Source organism: Cricetulus griseus, chromosome 2 (genome assembly GCF_003668045.3).
Source record: "Cricetulus griseus strain 17A/GY chromosome 2, alternate assembly CriGri-PICRH-1.0, whole genome shotgun sequence".
Lineage (NCBI taxonomy): Eukaryota > Metazoa > Chordata > Mammalia > Rodentia > Cricetidae > Cricetulus > Cricetulus griseus.
In genome coordinates this window covers 340,361,413-340,382,630 of record NC_048595.1, presented here as the reverse complement: position 1 = coordinate 340,382,630, position 21,218 = coordinate 340,361,413, and the positions used below count along the sequence as shown (strand labels likewise).

Sequence of the window (21,218 nt, the reverse complement as noted above, 5' to 3'; positions counted from 1 at the left end):
AATGCCCTTCTCCTGTAATGAGACTGATGAAAAAAAGAGAGACACCAATAAAGAAAATGAAATGGAATGGAAGACACTACTAGTAGTTGAAAGAAACTACAAAAGGAAAGGTCACATTTTAGTACATATATAGTAGACTAAAACCCTTTCTTGTTTTATTTGCTATGTTTGCTCTTAGGAACTGTGCTATGTGATGCATAACTACTTAAGTATTTGTTGACTACCTTCTATGTGCAGGAAAATGATCTTGAAATATAACTTTCAAGTGTGAGAATTTGAGCTCTTGGTTTTGCTGCCTGGGTCTTTAGGTGGCATCATCAAGGTAGCCATATAGTTTGCCATCTAGACAGGGATAGTTCTGGAAGCAAAGAGGGGTGTTTATTCTTAACTATGTTCAGACAGTCTGCAGAAAGCAAGACTATCCCAGGCACACTGGGAGTGGAGTCACACTAGGATCCACAGCAAACCTGGAAGACAGGTGTGACTGCCTCACAGTCACTTGGTGACCAGGGCTAGAATCTGGGTTATAGTCTCCAAGTCAGACCTTTTTCCCCCCAATTAAAATCCCACTAAGTCTTTCATTGTTGGTTCCTAGGTTTTATACAGTACATAAAATCATGTATGTATATATGACAAGAAAGCAGAAGAGAAACTGTCTAGGGGAACAAAGGGACAAGGGGGTGGGAAGAGGAAGGGGAGGAAAGGCAAAGGCCAGGGGAATATGATAAAGTTCATTATGTACTTGTACAAAAATGTTCATGGAAATCAGTACCATGTGCAATGGCTATAGACCAACAAAATTATATTTTAAATCCTCAATGTATAGAAATATAAAAAATCCCTCTTGCTGTTAGCCAACTAGTGTTTTGTCATTAACTGAAACATTTTCAAGACTACAAACACAGAAAGTACTTGTCTCACCTCCGCTTCCACTCTGACCATGGCTAAGAACAAAACAGAAATAATAAATTATGAATTAATTAGATTTCAATAAGAGATATTCAAATACTAAGAAGACTATAAAAGTTAGCATTCTATTTAAAACTAGGATCAAATATATGAAGAGCAAAAGCATGTTCATTGTAGTAGATACATCGTGACAAGGGAACATAATATAGCCAATACACAACCAGCAAGAACCAATGAGTTATAGTAATATAGTTCACAACAATTATGCTGCTTTCTTTTAATAAACTTCCCATGAAGCAATTTTCAGTAATTACACATTATATTTATAATTGCTTTAAAACTACTCTGTGTTATTTTAGGAGTCAATTAGGACAATTATCATTGCATCCAATTCAACTCTTTTCAGCATCTTAGAACCACTGTATGTAACTCTTAATCTAATATCATTACACTGTGTTTTAAGTTAACACTTTTAAGTTGTGACCTTGATGGGACTTTTATAAGGTGTGGCCCCTACTTCTCTAAACACAGATTGCCTTTTTTTTTTTAACGTAGTTCTGTAACGGTTAGAAACTTTTTCTGTTTTAGCTTTTATAGTTATGTGTTCCACCCTGTATCTTCCTGTATGAGTCGTGTGAGAGCCAAGTGTGGGCACTGGAAAAACTTAGACATTGTCTATTTGTTCAATTTTGCCATCTTGCATGAAAGAATCCAGAACTTCAAGCATTTAGCTTTTTGAACCTAGCTATACTCCAACCCCATATGGCCTTTGGGTAAAGTGCCAGCAAGAGGAATAAGTTTGATATTATCAACTATACTGGTACTCAATTTTAACACTCCTTTTACAAGCCAGTGGGAGGAATTAGTCTGATGCATATCTTTGGTTAACTTAGAAATAAAAGCATACTGTTGTCAGTGGAACTTTGTAGAAAGACATGGTACATCATACTCTAGGAATTGATTTGTGAAGAAGTGGGCACATTCTCTCTACTTGCCATATTCATATCTATTTTCTCTGCTGCTTCCATGCATGAGGCAATACTTGGAATTAATTGTATTCTGGATGGCTGATGTTCCTAGTGAAAATGTTTCCTCTTGGGGATTCTCACATCTCATGCCTTAGGAATGTCATGTGCTAGAAGCAGAGCTACCACATGCTAGTTTCATCTACAGTGTGAATTTATTTATATTTGTATGTAGTATATGCACTTGGCTTGATCTTAGACTAGAACCTATAGAATATGAGTTTCTTAAACCTTTCTTCTTTATAGGTCAAAGGTCTCAAGTATTTCAGTCTAGTCATGAGAATCTAATAAGCAGGCATGTGGGAGAAGATGGCCACCTTTGTTTCCTTCTGCAAACACCATGCTTTGGTTTTGTTACTCTGATCCACAAAAGTGTGGTCATTTTTCTAGGAGGAAACACCACACCAATGTAGTGCAGTAAATAGACAATGCAAAGTGGACCTTTAGTTAATATCTAGGGATCATAGAGGATTGAAATTTGGCTTTTAAGGAATATACTGGAGTTGAAGTGGAAGCCATTTTTTTCCTGTTATATTTTCAAGCAATGACAGGAAATGCATTTAGACTCAGAGATTTAAGAGTGAAAAAGGGGGATTATACCTTACATTTACTACTTCACAACTTCCCAAATCATACTAGTTTTGTCATGTTCCTAACTTCAAATCATAATAAATATTATAAAAGTGCTTTGCAGTGGACATCACGTTTAACACAATTATACAATCCATTATATTTCAAGTAACATGATGAGTGTAGCCAACAAATGAATAAAAGACAATGGAGTTTCACCTGGTCTTCCACTCAGACTAGGGTGATTTAGTTTAGTGATTGAGAGCATTAGGTGACATGGAAGGTAAAATTGTGGAATCTTGAAATACATGCTGTCTGGCAAGGGGACAGTGATCTGCTTACAGTCTGGGTGTCACACACCTGTTAGGAGCATCCTGCTCAGCCACATCATCATAGACTTCTTGGTCATCTTCAACAAGTTTCGATGGAACAGCATTGAGAGTGTTCTGCTTCCGTTTCAGAGAATCATAGTCAATCTCGACAGCAGTTGTTTTAATGTAACCATCTACCAAAAGGGAAAAGAGGTCCAGATAATTGGAGCTTAAACACTTGAGAGTTATAATTGAAATATCAATTGTTCATCTGCTCTTGGATATTTCTCTTTAGGGCTGGGAATGGAGCCTAGCATGCCCAAAACTCTGGGTTTGGTTCCCAGGCTATGCATGTTGCAGACCTAGGCATGCACAATACACATAACCAAAGACTTCATTAAACATTAAAAAGGTGTCTTTGCTTGCAATCTTGACTTACAGACATGTGTAGCCACAGGTTTTATGTGCTCCATCAGAGAATTACTCTGTGGTACTTTTAAGTGAGTTGAGAATCAATTTGAAGATTCTAAAGTGATTCACATGACACATTTCTTCTAACAGAAATGGAGAACATAACCTTTGTAAAATTTTACATTGCTTCCCATTAAAAAGAACTACAGTTGCCATTTTAGATTTTTTTTTCTCTCTACTTAATCAATAGCAAATTCCTAACATGAGACATGTAGGTCTGGAAGGATCTAATGTTAATTCAAAAGGAACACATGGCTAGGCAGATCATAGACTCTCTGAGAAAACATACTACTATTATTCTGACAAAAGGATATAGTATTAAACCAAGTCCTAATGACTTATAATTACCCCCAGTAGATTAAGGCATCATGCAACTCTCATCAGAGAAGCTTCTGTTTGCAGATGCTCATCAATGCACAGATCCACAACAGGCAAAATTGCAGAGAGTAAGAGACCACAGAATGCCTGATCTTACAAGGAAGGTACTTATGGCACTCTTTCCTCCAGAGCCTCAGGGATATTGCAGAAGAGGGGCAGAAAGAGTGTAAGAGCCAGAAGTGGTGGACGATTACAAGGAAACTGTCCTCTGGACCCAGCAGGGCAGGAGTTGTGGCAGTATTCACAAGACCTGTCAAGACCTAGCCAGATCAAATCCCAGCATAAGAGGGGAGTTGGGCATGAAGTTCCACTCCTTAACCAAGAAGTGACTAGTCACCATTAGTTGTTGGAAAGGAAAAGGCAGTTTGCTCTAAGAGTATAGCCCATGGTATAGACCACAATCCAGTGAAAGGCCACACATCCAAGAGTATTTGGGTAGCATAAATTGGTATTTATGGGGAAAAGATAAAGGAAAAAAACCCACAAAGATGGTTGAAAAGGAAAGAGATGTTGAATCTGGGAAAAGTTTGGGGAGGGAAGGTGAATATGATAAAAACATGTTATATGAAATCTCAAAGAATAGCCAAAAAACAATAAAGAAACAACAGAGAGAAAGGGGGGGGAGAGAGAGGGATGGATGGATGAAGTGGGGGGAGGGAGGGGCAGATAAAGACAAGCCCTTGAAGCCTTGAAACCTGGCAAAGGCACTCACATGACCCCCTGGCAGTTCTGCCCAGCCATTTTCCTTCTGGGTTGTCGGTGATTCGGATTATTTCAATGTCTTCCCCTTGCTTGAAGCTCAGTTCATTCTTCCCTCCTTTGACATCACAACATGCTTTTGCATGATGGATAACTTGAATGGGGCCTGTTAGCTACAAGAAGATGGAAAAGCATAACAGAGAACCATTAAGGAATATAATTTTGAATGACAATAATACCACAACTGTCATTCATGGTGAATGCTTTTATTGAAAGAGTCAGGGAAAATCATAGAGGTGCAGCAAGGCCAACAAAGAACAGGAGAACATGTGTTTGTGGTTCATGAGAGAGTGGCAGGGATCTGCTGCACATAAGCACCCTGGAAAAGACATCTAATAAAAGGGCATCATGTAGGTACTTATGTACACTAGCCCTTCCTTCCTTCCTTCCTTCCTTCCTTCCTTCCTTCCTTCCTTCCTTCCTTCTTTCCTTCCTTCCACTTGTTAAATATAAACCTGTAATAAATACTACCTGCTACAAATAAGATAGCATTTTAGAAATAGCTTCAAAAATGGTAAACAAATACTAGACAAAGTTTCATAACTAATGTTATGGATAGCATGATGACTTATTGATAGGAAGATAATATATCTTAAGGCATGAGTCCCTAGATCTGAACTTTCTATTCCTAAACTGGTATTGTCAATAGGGTGTCTTTCATCTTTTGATAAATAAATATGGATTGTGATACTTTTGGAAGAAACTACTTATTGAAGTCTATGTTATCCTGAATTGTGTGACATATTAATTATGCACGATCAAAACTATTTTTTTAAGCTTAGGTTGATACCCAACCATCACATTAGTAAGAGCAGACTTAAGTAGAAAGGCTTTGGGCTGAGCTGGATTTGCCATAGTTGGCCTCTGTGAATGATCTGTAATCAGTGTTTGAATTACAGATCTTCTGTTGTGTATGAACAATCTGTAACCAATGTTTGAATTGCAGATCTTCTGCAGATGCACTGGCCTTGAGTCCATGCGGTGTTCAGAATGAGAACTGGTTACTTGCTGCCATTTTCTTACTACATCAGTGAGATACATATCACCATGTTGTTTTTTAAGCAGAATTTCTTGATAATTTAGAATTTATTTTAGTAGTCAATAAACATTGGTATGTCAGCAAAAAAAGAAAAAAAAAAGAAAAATCTAAGTTGAATTATGGTGTTATGCTTGTGATGCAGTCTCAGTTTTTACAAACCTCAATGTCTATTTTTTCCTTTTTTAATTTAAATTGGAAACAAGCTTGTTTTACATGTCGATCCCAGTTCCCTCTCCCTCCCCTCCTCCCCTGTCCCCCACCCCCTCTTTCTGCTCCCCAGGGAGGGTGAGGCCTTCTATGGGGGATCTTAAAAAAATCTGTCATCATTTGGAGCAGGTCCTGGACCCTCCCCGTCTGTCTAGGCTGAGAGAGTATCCCTCTATGCGGAATGGGCTCCCAAAGCCCAATTGTACACCAGGGATAAATACTGACCTATTGCCAGAGGCCCCATAGATTGCCCAGGCCTCCTAACTGACATCCATCACCAGGAAGTCTGGGGCGGTCCTATGCTGGGGTCCATGAGCTCCCCCTATCTCAATGTCTATTAACACCTGGGTGTGGTAAAGCTTATAAGGTCTCAGACTTGACAAACTCTTGATATGACCTCTACATTCTATTTTAGTTATTAACAATATTATTTGAATGAATATGTGAAACAATGTATTGCTTCTTTTTCCAAACTAATCTCAAATCCTTGAAAACTATGAACAATCTCTCATGAAAAGTACACTATATATATTTTCATGCATTAAATTAAATTTTACTTGAAGAATATACATCTTGGTAGTCACACATTCTGTATGAGTAAAATTTTTTTAGTTTTCAAATTGCAATCATAACTTTACTTGTACATAAAGAAGCTTTTTTCCAAAAATTTGTAAAAAGACATAGTAGATACAGTGTCTATTTATATAATATTTCATTCAATTCTGTAACAAACTATAGAAAAATGTCACTTAATTTCACTCTAAAGACTAAGAATCTGAATCTCGGAGGAGATAGCCGTAAGTCCGAGAGCACAGAATTTGTATGTGCAGCTGGAATTGGAATCTACAACTATCCAAATGACTCCAAGTTGGATACTTTCCTTACATCATACTGCTGAACTTTTGTTTTAACAGAATAAATGTACCGGGAAGTTATACATGAGTGATAGTTTGTAATTCCATGTAGTAAATCCTCTAGAGAAATAAATATTTAAATAATAAAATATGAATTTCCTTAAAAGTGAAGAATGCATTTGTAATTCAGATCATCACTCCAAATACTTCTGAGGCACCAGAACATACCAGGTGAGTTATGTCATTGAATATGGTATAGCTAAGAAAGTTCAACCTGTGCATGTAGGGCAGTGGTGGTAGCAATAGAGGTGATAAAATTACCAAAAATCAGAGAAGATAAAGGTCAGAAATTGAGACATTTTAAAGAGGGTCGAGAGACAGTGGGTCTTGGAAATCAGCAAGTACAAGTCTTAAAGGCAAACATGTAATTCAGATCCAGATTCCACCATCTCTAATGGCTCAAAGGAATTGTGCTTCATCCAGTAACACTATGCCCATTGCTCTGTTATGTGACGTTCCAGATGCAAGGCACACAGTGATGATGTATTCATTTCCTCAATCAACATAAAATCCCTGGAACCCACCAGTTATAAGATAGTTAAATTTTATTTGGATTTTTTATCCTGTTTCATTTTTGGTGGTAGAGATAAGGTAGTGTATTGAACAACAACAAAAAAAGCATTGTTTCAAAACAATGATTACAAAAACTCTGGAACTTCGTAAATTTTTGTAGTTACATTGAAAAGGTTCAAAATGATGCCACCTCTCTCCTCTTCAGTAAGCAAGCTCTTACCTTAAATTTCTTCCTTAGTTCTTGTTCTTTCTTCTCTTTTTCTTTCTGTTCCTTCCGTTCTAGCTCTAACCTCTTCTTTTCCTCCTTTTCCCGTTTCTTGTCTCGTTCTCTGGATGATTCTCTGTGAATAGAAATTGTTAAGTTGTGGCTACAATGTGCAGGTGTCTGTTTATCAGGAACTACTACGCAGAGAGGTCTCTACCCACTACAGAAGGTTTCTGAAGAAGAGATGGAGGCAAGAAGCTAAAGTTGTGAACATTCTGGGTGTATGAAATGATTTGTATAGACAGAAGGAGGCCCACAACTACAAATATGTTCCCTGGCAGCCCCAGCTCCTTCCCCCTGAAATGCAATGCACACCACAAAGAAGCCCCTCCCCCCATCCTCATGACCTTTTGGCATTTCTTCCTCTCACTTCCATGGGCATGCATGAGCATGTGCTCCCAAGCACTGGTATTAATTTTAATGTAGAGGTTAGTTAGAACTGGTTGAGTAATTAGGTAGAAAATTAAGACACCTGAACTCAGCATTTGATTGAATAAGATTACTCCTATTTTCATTCAATTTCCAAGAAATTTCTCAGACTATTTTGAACATGAGTTGTGGAGTCATTTTTCATGTCTATCCAGCAGACTAGAACATGGGCATAAGGGTGCTAGCCATGGCCCACAGCACCTGAGTGTCTGAGTGAATAAGGTCTAATACACAGTAAATTAAGTCCCTCGATACTGAGAGGGGAAAAGCAGATTCTTGAGTCTAGTCCCTGACTGTTTTTTCAAGTAGCTTGCTGTCTCACATGGCAGTTTGTCACCAGAGTCCTGTGTAGAATCCTTGGAGAAGTAAACCAATTTTAGTCCTTTGTAGTGAAATAAGGGATGTCATTACAGGCCAACCATTTGTGTAAATAAAGACTTTTCTTCCCAGTGCTTTTGCATGCCCATACTCCCTCTTATAAAACATTGTATTCATGTTAGAAGAAAATGCTTATGGTAACAAATGCAATGCATACATGTCTTCGTATGTTTCTCCTTCACTCTCTTGTTCCTATCAAGAAAAACAGATAATTATTAACTGGAATTATTTCAAAAGGTCATAGGCATTTCATTGACAACTTATTCTTTAACATAACATGTTTGTGAATTTATATAATTTGAGCCTAAATTGGCTTATTTGAAATTCTTCCTCCCTCCCTCCCTCCCTCCCTCCCTTCTTCCTTCCTTTCTTTCTTTCTTTCTTTCTTTCTTTCTTTCTTTCTTTCTTTCTTTCTCTTTCTTTCTTCTTTTTCATCTCTCTTTCTCATATTCTCATGTTTTGAAATTGTGAGATATACAGGAACAAGCAAAGGAGATTTCATTTTCTGTCTTGTTCAGTCATTAGCTGTGCAGCCAGGCATAAGTTCAGCACTTCACTACCATGAGTCAGCACACTGACTGGCATTGGCATATAATGTTTCAAGCATTTCAATTAAGAAAGGTTAGCAATGGGGAAAATACCATTGTAAAACTTTTTATTTGTCTATTTATAACAATAGAAAGTGAGTCATAATAATTGTTAAATGTTCCAATTTTAGCAATAGAAAAAGAGAAATAAAAATATCTGACCTCTTCTAGAATTCCAGGACCTACAGGATTAAAAAAAATACACTGTAATTACGAAGTACTTCAACAAATGATCATTGGATAAAATAATACATCAGTTCAAAGTATAACATAACTTATGCTTTAAAGCACAAAGCTTAGATAATTGTCATTTTTCCCAAGAAATTATTTTTTTATTAGTTCAAATTAGAAACAAGCCTGCTTCACATGTCAATCCCTTCTCCTTCTCCTTCCCCTCCTCCCCCATAATCCACATCACCAAAGGAACTAGGAAACAAGGAGGACTCTAAGAGAAGAATACATGGACTCTGGAGAAGGGGAAGGGGACAGGATCTCCTGAACTAATTGAGAGTGTGGGGGTAGGAGGGAGGGAGCTGGGAGAATGAGAGGAGGATAATTGGTATTTTGTTTTTTGGTTTTTTCAAGACAGGGTTTCTCTGTGGCTTTGGAGGCTGGCCTGGAACTAGCTCTTGTAGACCTGGCTGATCTCGTACTCACAGTGATCCACCTGCCTCTGCCTCCTGAGTGCTGGGATTAAAGGCGTGCGCCACCAACGCCCGGCCGATAATTGGTATTTTTAACACTTGTAATTTAATTATAAATTATTTTTATTAATTTTCAGAAGATAATGCAAAAATCAAAGACAATTATGCTATCTTGTATTGCTTTATGTAACTCATCACATATTTGATGCATATACTTGTGTGAAATATACAACAGGGAAAAAAAATCACAAATAGTCCACACTTTTTTGACTCATTCTTTCTCAAGGATTTGCTTTCATGTATCAAACAAATCAAGGTGATTAAATTAAAAGGACCAGTAGAGTTTAGTGTAATATACACTCTACTAGATGTCAAGACATTATCAAATATTATAATTAATAAGATAATACTAAGCACAAGTATAATAATAAAACACAGATAGGACAAGAGAATTGTAAAGAGAGCCCAGGGACTGTGCTGAATTGGTTTATGTCAACTTGATACAAGCTAGAGTCATTTGAGAGGAAGGAACATCAATTAGGAAAATGTTTCTACTGTATGGTGGTGGTACACACCTTTAATCTCAGCGCTCATGAGATAGAGGCAAGTGGATCTCTGTGAGTTTGAGGCCACCCTGGTCTACAGAGTGACCAGGACTGTTTCACAGAGAAACCCTATCTTGAAAAAAACAAGCAACAACAAAAATGCCTCCATAAGATCAGACTGTAGGCAAGCCTGTAGGGTATTTTCTTATTTGGTGATTGATGGGAGAGGAACCAGTCCATTGTAGGTAGTGCCATAACTGGACTGATGGTCATAGGTTCTATAAGAAAGCAAGCTGAGCAAGCTGTGATCAGCAAGCCAGTAAATAGCATTCCCCTATGGCCTCTGCATCAGCCCCTGCCTCTGGGTTCCTGCCTTACTTGAGTTCCTGTCTTGCCTTCCTTTGAAGATGAACTGTGATAAATTGAATAAACTCTTTCCTCCCCAAGCTTTTTTGGTCATGGTATTTCATCATGGCAATAGTAATCCTAACTAAAACAGGGACTAAGAAACATTTACATATGGTCATATAATATATGAACATATATATCCAAATTCATATATAGCTGACATACTATAGAGGTTCACTATAAAATAATAGGAAGAGAATGGGTTATTTTGAGTTTGGAAGGGAGAACACTGGTGCTATATATGAGGTAGATTTTCTAGTTTTCTACTAAGTGCTCAAAGACCAAAACACAAGGGATGAAGTTTGTAGAAAAAAAAATAAGGAGCTATTTTATTTCCTAGGAACTAACATTTCTTTAAAAAGTTAAAAAGAATAATTTCTAAGGCAAAACTTAATGAATTTGATACTACCAAAATGTATTTGTGCTGGAGGAAGGACAGATAGACGATAGAGAGAACGGAAGAAGGCTGACATGGATTAATATCTGGGATATAGAGGAACACCTACAAGTCAACCAGGAAAAGACACATCCCCATGGGAACAGAATGGTCAACAGAAAGGAGACATCTGACAGGAGAAAAGGTCACAATATCTCCTAACTAAAGTAAGCTCTCAAACTCAAGAGTGGAAAAGGGAACTATGAAATGAAAACCAATATGGATTAGCTGGGGGAAGAGAGGCATCATCTTCAGTGATGAAGACGTGATCATACTCACATAGATGGTGCTTGCTGAATTCAGTGGGTTACAAAACAAAACAAGAAACATGAAATGGAAGGGGGACTCACGCTGGGGAAGTGGTGTTGATGAGGGTGAGAGTAGCGTCAGAAAGGACGGGAGGCTGAGTGTGATCAAAGTGGCAATATCACAGAATAAGTTCAATACAAATAAAGAGTGTAGAATGAAAACAAGATCTAATGTTATGCCCTGCAATTAGGAAAAGATTAGAAAGATTAATGATGCTAGCTGATGGTAAAAGGTGGGCATGTTGCCACATTTATGTCCTAGTGTTGAGAGTGTAGACAGGGCATCAATTCTGAATAACATTCTAGTCCTACTCAGCAAAGTGAATATCTTGTAGCTCATCACCAGCCATTCCACCATCATTTCTCTTAGAAAAAGCTTCTCTGAGGGCCATATTGGATGAACATACGGAGGAGCTCTGCAGTGTTTCTTATAGTTCCAGTGAGTAAGGGCTCAACAAAATGTGGTGCATTCCATAGAGTAATGTGTAGTTCTTGAAGGGACTCTGGCTAGCTTGAGTGTAGTGAGCAAGGCTCTGGCAGGCCTTGCCCTCCTCCCCATTCCCTCTGCCTTGTTAAAAACTGTTAGATTATATTTCTAAAGCTAGCCACCAAATCTATTTTCTTATTTGGCCACTTCCTCCTCCGGAAGCTACCAAAGTCCAGCAAGCAGAAATCCCCTTTGGTTCACCAATTAATATGCCCAAGTAAAATGAAACACCTCATCTTAACTCAAGATTTTCCCCTTAACCTTAATAAACTTCCATTTTCCTATGTGTCACATCTGTCTCCTGTCTATCAAGAGTCAGTCCTTTGTCCCTCCTTTCCCATGACTCCTTCCCCTTCCTCCTCATCCCCCATCGCCTTTACCACTACACCCTAGCCCATTCTAACACAGACCTCCCCTTCTTCTCTTAAAAATGGCACCTGCAAGGTCATTTGATGGTGTTTTTCTGCCTGAATCAGAAAGCAGCTGCTTTAGCTTTTCTTCCCCACTTAATAAATGATCTCTCTGTGAAAACAGGTGTTTCGGTGTGGTTTGTGCCTAATCCAGGGTCTGGAAGGAAGCCCCCACTGTGCAGGGGTCCCCTTCAGTACTTATTGACAGCACACTAAATTTGTACCCAGAAACGAGTGTTAAGTGTTCTCAAAATGAAAATCCTATAACATACTTTTTATATAAATTACACATACACATACATACAAACATATATATGAGAAGAGTATGTACAAATATATATTAAGTATTTTAGGATTTTGTTTATAGTGAGAGAGAGAGAAGGTAATGAATCATAAGAATTCTAGGAAATAAGTAAAACAAGGGATCCTATGTAGGCCAATGGTGGTAATGCCATTAATGGTGCCATGACATTTAACTAATTCAAACATGTAGCTCAGATTTTTTTTTAAAAGTTACCCCTTACCATCAGAGTGCATGATGCCATCTTGATTTTCTTCATTTATAGTATTTCTGAAAACAAGAAAAAATGATAGAATAAAGTAGACACACACTCTTGCTCACTTTAAAATGAAAATGTACATGAACATATGCATGTAACATGGATCAATGAAAAAAGAAGCCATGAATTTGAAAGAGAACAAGGAAGGTTTGGTGGGAGGGGTAAATGATGTAATTATAGTACAGTCTCAAACATGAAAAATATAAAAAGGAAAATTATTGAGTTATTGTTTTCTCATTAATATTTGCTCTGACTTAAAATCTACACACACTGGAGTAGGTTTTAGTCTTATGTTTATGCTACTACTATGGATTTTAAAAAAGGATTGCTTAAGAAGCTCAAGTTCAGCAAAGCATTTCTTACCTTAGAAAACATTATCTGCACACATATACTCAATTTAATGCCATTTTATATAGGTCTGAGTTTATGCTCTATATCATATGAAAGTAATAAGTATGTAATAGTGACTACAATAGCAGTGACAGTGGAGAATAAAATGAACAAAAAAATAGGTGTAAATGTCCTGAAAAAACCAAGTCCAATTGCCACCAACTGCCCAGTTTTTCTCAAGGCATAAAGAAAAACCCCACAGACAGATAAAGAGGAGAACAATGAAACTAGTCACAACCAACAACAGAGACAACTGAGAAGAGGGAGGGACAAAGAAGGGAAAAAATGGCAGGAATCTTATCAATGGTGATAAGTCCATTGGAGCAGGCCTTCACCACAGTTCTTTGTTTTCACAACACAGCCTAAAGAACTAAATGAAGTTCATTTAACACTAAGCCTGTCATCTTAGAAAGCCATTAGGGTGGGGTGGGGCCATAGCTCAGGGACAGGGTGGATTGCCTAGTGTGTGTGAGGCCCTGGTTCAGTTCCTAGGTAGATAAAAAGCAACCAAGCAAGCAAGCCAACAAACAAAACCTCCAGGGGTTCTTTATCTTAACATTTAAAGATGCAAAACTGTTATTTTTTATGCCATATTCTCTCTTCATAAATTCAGCTTTTAGCTTTTTACTGCTGGATCTTTTTTGGAAGGAAGAGGTGATCTAAGCGAATCATAAAACTGTTTTATACCCGCCCATATCAGGAATGAACCCCTCACTCTGGAACATGTCTTTCTATACTTAACCTATGAGAAATTTCAAAACCGTGACTCGCCCAAGCCAAAAATTTCCAAATGGAGTAGATAAGGCTATCTGGTGGTGGCCTACTGATGGGCCAAGTTTCAAGTTCTGGAAAATTGGAAGCACATGTACTTTATTACAGGATTGTGCTGGTACATTCTTATTCAAAACAATCCCGTCCACTAACTAGAGTGACTTCAGGGGAAGAACACTTTGCCCTTTCCTTTTCTAACCTTAGTCACTTCCCAGTCTTTATTATTTCTCATTACCTCACTTTCCTGTCTTATTACTATTAATAGCCATGAGATTTGTTTTGTATATAAAAACTCAACCACTGATTCTGTTTCCATCTGAAGGGCTAGTTATGCTGCTACAATTCTAATTCATTTTAAAGCAGTCCTAAGAAATGTGCTACAGCGAAAGACACTGACTCAAACATTAATAATGAAAAACCTCAATCTTATGATTCGTTTCACTTCTGAGTCTGAGTAACATAGGAAGAAAATGTAATGAGCTGTACATATTCTGACCACTAGGTGGGGAAACAATGCAATTTAAAATACATTAACTTTGTCTTAACTCTTGGAGTTTTGAAATTATTCTTGATCTCTGGTTCCTGCTTACCTCCAGACCTTTCACACTTAGAAGATAAATTGACCTGAGTGACATGGTTATAAGTCACTCTTGGGAATAACTTCAGAAGCAGGCAGAGCAGGCCCCACCCACATGGTCAAAGTATGCATCTCCCCAGATTCCTTCCTTGACTCTTTTGGAGATTCTACTGTGCACCCAGGGAGATCTCTAACCTTGTCAGCCACTTAGCCCATCTCTCACTAGACTGAAGTTGAGGAAGACTCTTCCAGGAATTGTTCCCTTGTCTACACTATTTTTTCTTCTTTACTGGCTATTTCTTCTTGTTGTGTTTTGTTTTGGTTTTGGTTTTTTGAGACAGGGTTTCTCTGTGACTTTGGAGACTGTCCTTGAACTAGCTCTTGTAGACCAGGCTGATCTCGAACTCACAGACATCTGCCTGCTTCTGCCTCCTGAGTGCTGTGATTAAAGGCATGCACCACCAACGTCCTGCTACTGGCTATTTCTTATCACCATATAAAAAACATGTTCTTATTTCCATATAAGCTCAATATCATCCTAGCTACAAGGTATACTTGAGGTCTGCTTAGGTTCTAGTTACATGAGCTCCTGCCTCCAAATATAGAAACAGAAACAAAAGTCTTTCCCATGCCAGTTGCTGCCCTATGTCGCAAGCAATGTGTACATTGGCTCTTTCCAATTTCTCTGTGTGTACATGCATGTGCATGTGTAGGCCAGAGGTTGAAGTCAGGTGTGTTCCTCTATCCACATTATCTTTTGAGACAGGGTCATTCTCACTGAATCCAGAGCTTGCCATTTAGCTCCACTGACTGGTTGGTGAGCCTCAAGAATGCCACCTGTTTCTGCCATATCATAACCCCTCCACCCCCTCAGCATTGGGGTTACAGATACATGCTGCTTCACACAACTTTTTACATGTGTGATGGGGGCAAAACACAGGTCCTCATGTTTATGTGGCAGACAATTTCCCTCCTGAGCCATCTGTCCTAGTCAGCTTAAATTATCAATTGGACACAGCTCAGAGTCATCTGACATGAACGCCTTGATTGAGAAATTAGATCAGAGTGGCTTGTGGGAGTACCCATAGGCAATTATCTTGATTTTTAACTGATGTAGGAGGGCCCAGACCACTGTGTTTGAAGCTGTCCCTAGGCAGATGGTCCTGTATTATATAAGAAAACTAGCTAAGGAGGAGCCTGCGAGTGAGTGAGCCAACAAAGCCATGTTCCTCCATGGTTCCTGCCTTCAGGTTCCTGTCCTGAGTTCCTGCTCTTATTTCCTTCCATGATGGAGTGTGGCCTGGAAGGACGAGATGAAATAAGCTCTCTCCTCCTTCAAGTTGCTTTGGTTAGGGTTCCAGCACGGCAATAGAATGGAGGTAGAATGATTGCTCTTAAGCCTCACCTTTTGCCCCCTTGAAAGCTGTATCATCAGGTACATGCACTTTTTCCTACCAACCTCCATAGCTCTCTCATTTGGCCTTCAGCAGCAGCCCAGGCACTTGCTCACCGCCCCTATTTTTGGACCCTCAGTACACTTCCTTTCGAAGGAACCGGCTTCCCTTTTGGCAGCCATAACAGCCGAACATGTGCTTGCCATAAACCTGCCTTGGTCACTTAGAGGTCAGATGCCTGTCTCGTGACAAGGAACCTTAGTCACTTAGAGGTCAGATGCCTGTCTCGTGACAAGGAACCCATCAGAAGTTAGCTGGTGGTGCTATGCTTTACGACCCTGGGTGTGCTTTACGGACAAGCGCACGACAATGACGTAAGAGCATAGCAACCACCCTAGGGAGGGCCTATGGGCCATAACAACCAGTTGACCAATCAACACAGGGCAAGCCCTCCAAGCCTGGAAGCACACCAATCGTGAGCCTGTGCGTAAGCCTGTGCGTACCCCTAGACACTCCCCTTACGCTGCCCTATAAGATCTTTTGGGAGACCCAAGGAGCCGTCTTTTCTAGCCGTCCGCCATGGCGGGTGGGTGAAAGACCCGAGCTAACATAGGGTTAGCTCGTTAAATTACAATAAAGCCTCGTGCAGTTTGCAGCAAGCTCTCGAATCCGCCTGGTGATTGGGGTGACCGAGAACCTGGCCTGAGACCCGGGATACTTGAGGTTTTCGGGGGTCTAACACTTTATCCTCCTTCCTCTTTATTCTCCTCTGACCCCCTTCCCTCCAGTCAGTCCCAGACCCAGAGTTTAGTCTTTTCTGTTTGTACTCCTTCCTTCTCTCCTTTAAGTACGCATTACAGTCCGATGTCTCTTCAGTCTGTACCTTTACCAGAACTCTCTCTGAAACTCCATTTTAAACTCTCCAATCACCTCAGTTTTCCCCTTGAACTTTAAATAACACTTCAAGCACATCAGAGCCATGACTTAAAAAAAAAGACCTTTTAGATTTATTCATTTTTACTTTTATGTATATAGATGCTTCACCTGCCTGCACATGTATGTACAATGTGTGTAACTGTTGGGTTCCACAGAAATGGATGTTTGTAAGCCACCACGTGGTTGCTGGGAATCGAACCCACTTCCTCTTCAAGAGCAGCAAGGGTTCTGAATGGCAGTGCAATCTCCCTAGTTCCTAGTCATAACTTACTTCTCTCCTTCCAAACGACTCACCTGCAGCCTCCCTGTGTTATTTGAAGGAATTATTCGATTTCCAGTTTCTAAGACCAAAGGCTTTGGAGCCACTCATGATCCTCACTGTGAGCTTTTTTTTTTTTTTTTTTTTTTTTTTTTTTTTTGTTTGTTTGTTTGTTTGTTTTTTTGGTTTTTTGTTTTTCGAGACAGAGTTTCTCTATGTAGCTTTGGAGCCTATCCTGGCACTCGCTCTGTAGACCAGGCTGGCCTCGAACTCACAGAGATCCACCTACCTCTGCCTCCCGAGTGCTGGGATTAAAGGCGTGTGCCAGAGTTTTATAACTAAATCCAAATTCTGCTGTCGCTCCCCTCAACATTTACCCATAGTGCAGACATTTGTTGCCACCTCAGCCGAGGGCAGCTCATCTTGGTTAGAATGCCTCAATAGCTTTCCTGTATTTCTGTAACATTTCATTAGTTCTGCTGCTGCCCTTAACTCTTGCCCATCTACTGAAAGTGACTTTAATGAAACACAAAACACCTGGTGGCCCTGTGCTCAAACCTGCAAGAGTTCTCATCTCAGGGTGCCAGCTACAGACTGTCACAGCGCATGGAGCCCTCATGAGCTGTCTCTTTTCCCCTTGTCCCTTCTCTTGTTGCCTCTAGTGTAGCCCTGCTAACCTCCTTCTTTAGCCTTTGGACTCTTTAGGCCTCTATTCACCCTCTCTCCTGCCACAGCTTTATGCCTAATGCCCATGCTTCCTCTCATCTTTGCTACCTCACATCTCTGTTTAAAGTTGTAACAATCTGCTGTTTGTAATTACCCACCCCACCCCAAACATGCACTCCCAGTCTCCCTAACTCTGCTCTGCTGTCCCTCTCAGCATTTGACATGTGCTGGCCGCTATAGAATCTTTTACCTGTTGAGCTGTTCCTCCCTCTCCAGTCCTTGCTTTTATATAAAGGCAGGGAGGGATGGTTGTTTTGTGCACAATGCTCCCTGAAGTCCAATTGAAAGGCCACAGAGGAGTGACTCAAAGACTTGCTAAGTGGATATTTGAAAAGCCTAGGAGATCATGACATGAGAGTAGATTTTGATTAGTGGGAAAACAGTTGCAGACCAGCAGAGCGGTGCTTGGGAAGCATCATGGAGACACTCTGAAGTGTGGGTAAGGAAGCAGAGAAACACTGCATCTTTTGCCTGCATCTTACAGCAGCATCTTTCTACCCCAGATCCAGCCCCTACATTGCCCATAAACTCCTGAGCCTGAACAAGAGTGTCCATTTTGATTTCATTTCCTCTATATATTTATCTAACTTCCCTTTCCATGGGGGAAATTTTCTAATCTAGATATTTCCTCATTGTGAAATTTACTGATGGGAACTTTCAAACTGTTGACACTTTCTCTTTTGAAGAGACAGATTAGCTGTAGATATCCTTAGCCTTCACACTTTCCCCTTTTCCTGCGTATGGCAGCTAGCTTCCCGATACTCCAAGCATAGATTTTTCCAGGTAATGTAAAACACCCAAGCCTCTTTTATTCTTTCTACTTTTCTTCCAAGTGTATGTTTTTTTAAAATGAAGTTGGAAGATCATAGATGAGTCACTAAGAGGAGTTTCTTTAAATAAAGCAAATTTTATTACTATCAGCGAACTTTGTGAATAACTGATGGAATCTGAGCCCTTTGCTTTCTTTGTGACTCCTTGCAAAGCTGGCGTATTGACCAGTATCCAATGCTGTAGCACTGCTTTTGAAATCGCTTCTTCCTTCTACAGCCTGTTTAGGAGCCTTATCCGGATGGATTCTAGGGAATGAGGTTTTTCAGAGAGTTAACACAGCAGGCTCAGATGTGTCATATTTTAGAAGAATGTGCTGCCAATGCTGGACTGTGGCTTATATACAAAAATACATTTTCTCTACAATTGTATACTGCAGTGAAAATGGCCTAGCTGGTAAAAGTGTTTGAGTTGCTGTTTGAGACCTTATCAATCATGTGACTGATAGTAATGCTTGCTTTCTTTCTAGACTTCTGGTCTTTTGGCATCTGCCAGGCCCAAGGAACCTATGAGACAGCTCCCCTCCTCCCATATAGTTTCTACCATCTCTGGGCGGCTTCTTCTGGAGGCTGCCTGAGACACACACTGGGTTTCATAGTTATGCTCTCTGTATGGAAGCTTGTGTTTAGACAGCGCCACCTGCTGGTTGTGTCTTCCCTTTGTTTACCTTACTGAATCCCAGTCTCTCCTGTAAGCTGAGCTCGGTGAGCCATTTTAATAAGTCATTAGACATATGCCTGGTCTGGAGGACACTTGAAGCAGTAGACAGAGTGTCAAAGGCCCTTCCTTCCCTTAATGTCCTTAATAAAATCATGACTAGCCTCCAAGCCTTATTAATATTCAGAAGCCACATTTGAGTAATTTGTGAAGATTTCATACTAAAACTATGCCACACTCAGAGGCTTTGCTGAAGCTGTGTCTAAACAAACTTTAGAAGTGTTAGGATCGTGGCCTGCTGTAGTGGCACATGCCTGCAATCTCAACACTGGTGAGGGAGAGGCAGCAGGTCCTTCCTAAGATCAAAGCCAGCCTGGGCTATCTAGTGAGTTCTAGGCCAGGAAAGGGATGTACAGTGAAGTTTTATCTTAGACAAAACAAAACAAAACAAAAAGTAAAATGTAAAATAAAAATATATACATGAAAAAGAAATTCTGAGATCTAAATTCAAAGGGTTAAATTTACCAAAGGGTAAGAAGAATTATGAATAAGAAATATGATTTTATATATATGAAAAATAATTTATATGGGAATAAAGTGTTTAAGAGAATATATATTAGTTACTTTATTTAGCCTTAATATAATAGTAAACAGGTGTCTTACACTTTGATTTGATAGCAGAATCTCCCAAGGTGGTTGAGTCTTCAATTAAACATTTACAGACTCAAATGCCTGGAGGCGTATAATGTTAATATGCATTCACAGCACAGCCCACATAGAAGGTAAGACACACCAAGTTACTCGTACATCCTTAGTTACTAACTTTAAACTCCTATGGAAGTGTTACAAAGTGAAAAGTAGTCATGGTACTCATAATAAATTAGTTTTCAATTTATTGAATTGTGAGGCACTTAAGGAAGCTCTCAATATGATTTTGTAATTAACAAACTTTACCCAGTGGATTATGGACAAAAGACCAACTCTATGGTGTGTGGGGGACTAAGGTAAAGTCAAATTATACTATTATGGTGGAATATCACTGTACTGACCAGTTTTGTGCCAACTGCCTACTAATGTTCCACAGAAGTTTTCCATAGATCTTTTAGCACCCAGCCATGAATAATTTGGAAATCCAAGGCAAGACATTGGTGATGAAATTGTAAGATGATCCTTTACTTACTTCAGATCAAGGGGAGGCTTAATGTTTCTGGGGGGTAGGCTTGGCACTGGAGGTTGTGTTGGGTGAGACGCTGGTAGTGGTGGCTGGATGGCTGGATGGGACATTGGAGGTGGTGGCAGGCTGCCTGGATGGGTTGCTGGAGGTGGTGGTAGGGAAGTTGTTGAGTAAGGCGTCTGGCTTTTGCTGGTACCTAAGAAGCAAAGGATGGTAAATTAAGACAAATCATCAAAATATAAGAACTTACCATTCCAAACATGCAGGGACAATCTTGAATAGAACAGTAGAAATGTATACCCCTTGCTGAGTGAATGCTTTAAAATGTCTAATATTTTATGTATATTACCTTTTCTGAGCTTTTTATAAACCTTTGTTTTAATACTCTTGATTTCGTGAACAATCCTATATCAACTTTATACCACCTTTCATGAGTTTACAAATACACTTTATTTTCTTCATTGGATCTGTATTTTAGACCAAAGAGATCTATTATCACAGGAAACACACTTGTTTTTGACAAGCTCTTCGAACTTTTGATGAATTATGTTTTGTTTCAGCTATGTTTTTTAAACGTGAAAGCCTATTAAATTATCCCCACGAGTAAATCATACACATTATTAAAACAATAATATGATATTAAGAACATTAAAATACGAATTGCCCATATTCCCACCACCTAGCAATGCCTACTAAATTGCATGGTTTCTTTTTGAGCATTTTGGTGCAAATGTAGGACATCTGTCAGTTCCAGTGTATTTTCTCTGTTCAATTGTTCTAACCTGACCCTGTTGCCTTTTATTTTATTTTGAGTTTTGAGACAGGATCTCATTGTATAGACTAGGCTGGCTCGGGGCTCACAGAAATCCACTTGTCTCTTGCCCAAGTGCAAGGATTAAAGATGTGCTAACACACTCAGTTCTCTGTTGCTTTTAAATTCTGCAACATCACAC

At 39.4% G+C, this 21,218-nt stretch overlaps 1 protein-coding gene across 1 annotated transcript in view; it reads right to left on the bottom strand.

Moving 5' to 3' along the window:
* The window catches only part of Fyb1 (FYN binding protein 1), a 96,326-nt gene that overhangs the window by 23,454 nt on the left and 51,654 nt on the right, over positions 1-21,218 (bottom strand). Inside the window, exons 3-10 of the mRNA XM_035440592.1 lie at positions 20,272-20,461; positions 12,518-12,564; positions 8,918-8,937; positions 8,326-8,360; positions 7,317-7,437; positions 4,377-4,536; positions 2,865-3,009; positions 922-944 (exon numbers count right to left, since the gene is read on the bottom strand). Coding sequence (XP_035296483.1) covers positions 922-944; positions 2,865-3,009; positions 4,377-4,536; positions 7,317-7,437; positions 8,326-8,360; positions 8,918-8,937; positions 12,518-12,564; positions 20,272-20,461 — 741 coding nt within the window. The remainder of the gene's footprint in view (positions 1-921; positions 945-2,864; positions 3,010-4,376; positions 4,537-7,316; positions 7,438-8,325; positions 8,361-8,917; positions 8,938-12,517; positions 12,565-20,271; positions 20,462-21,218) is intronic.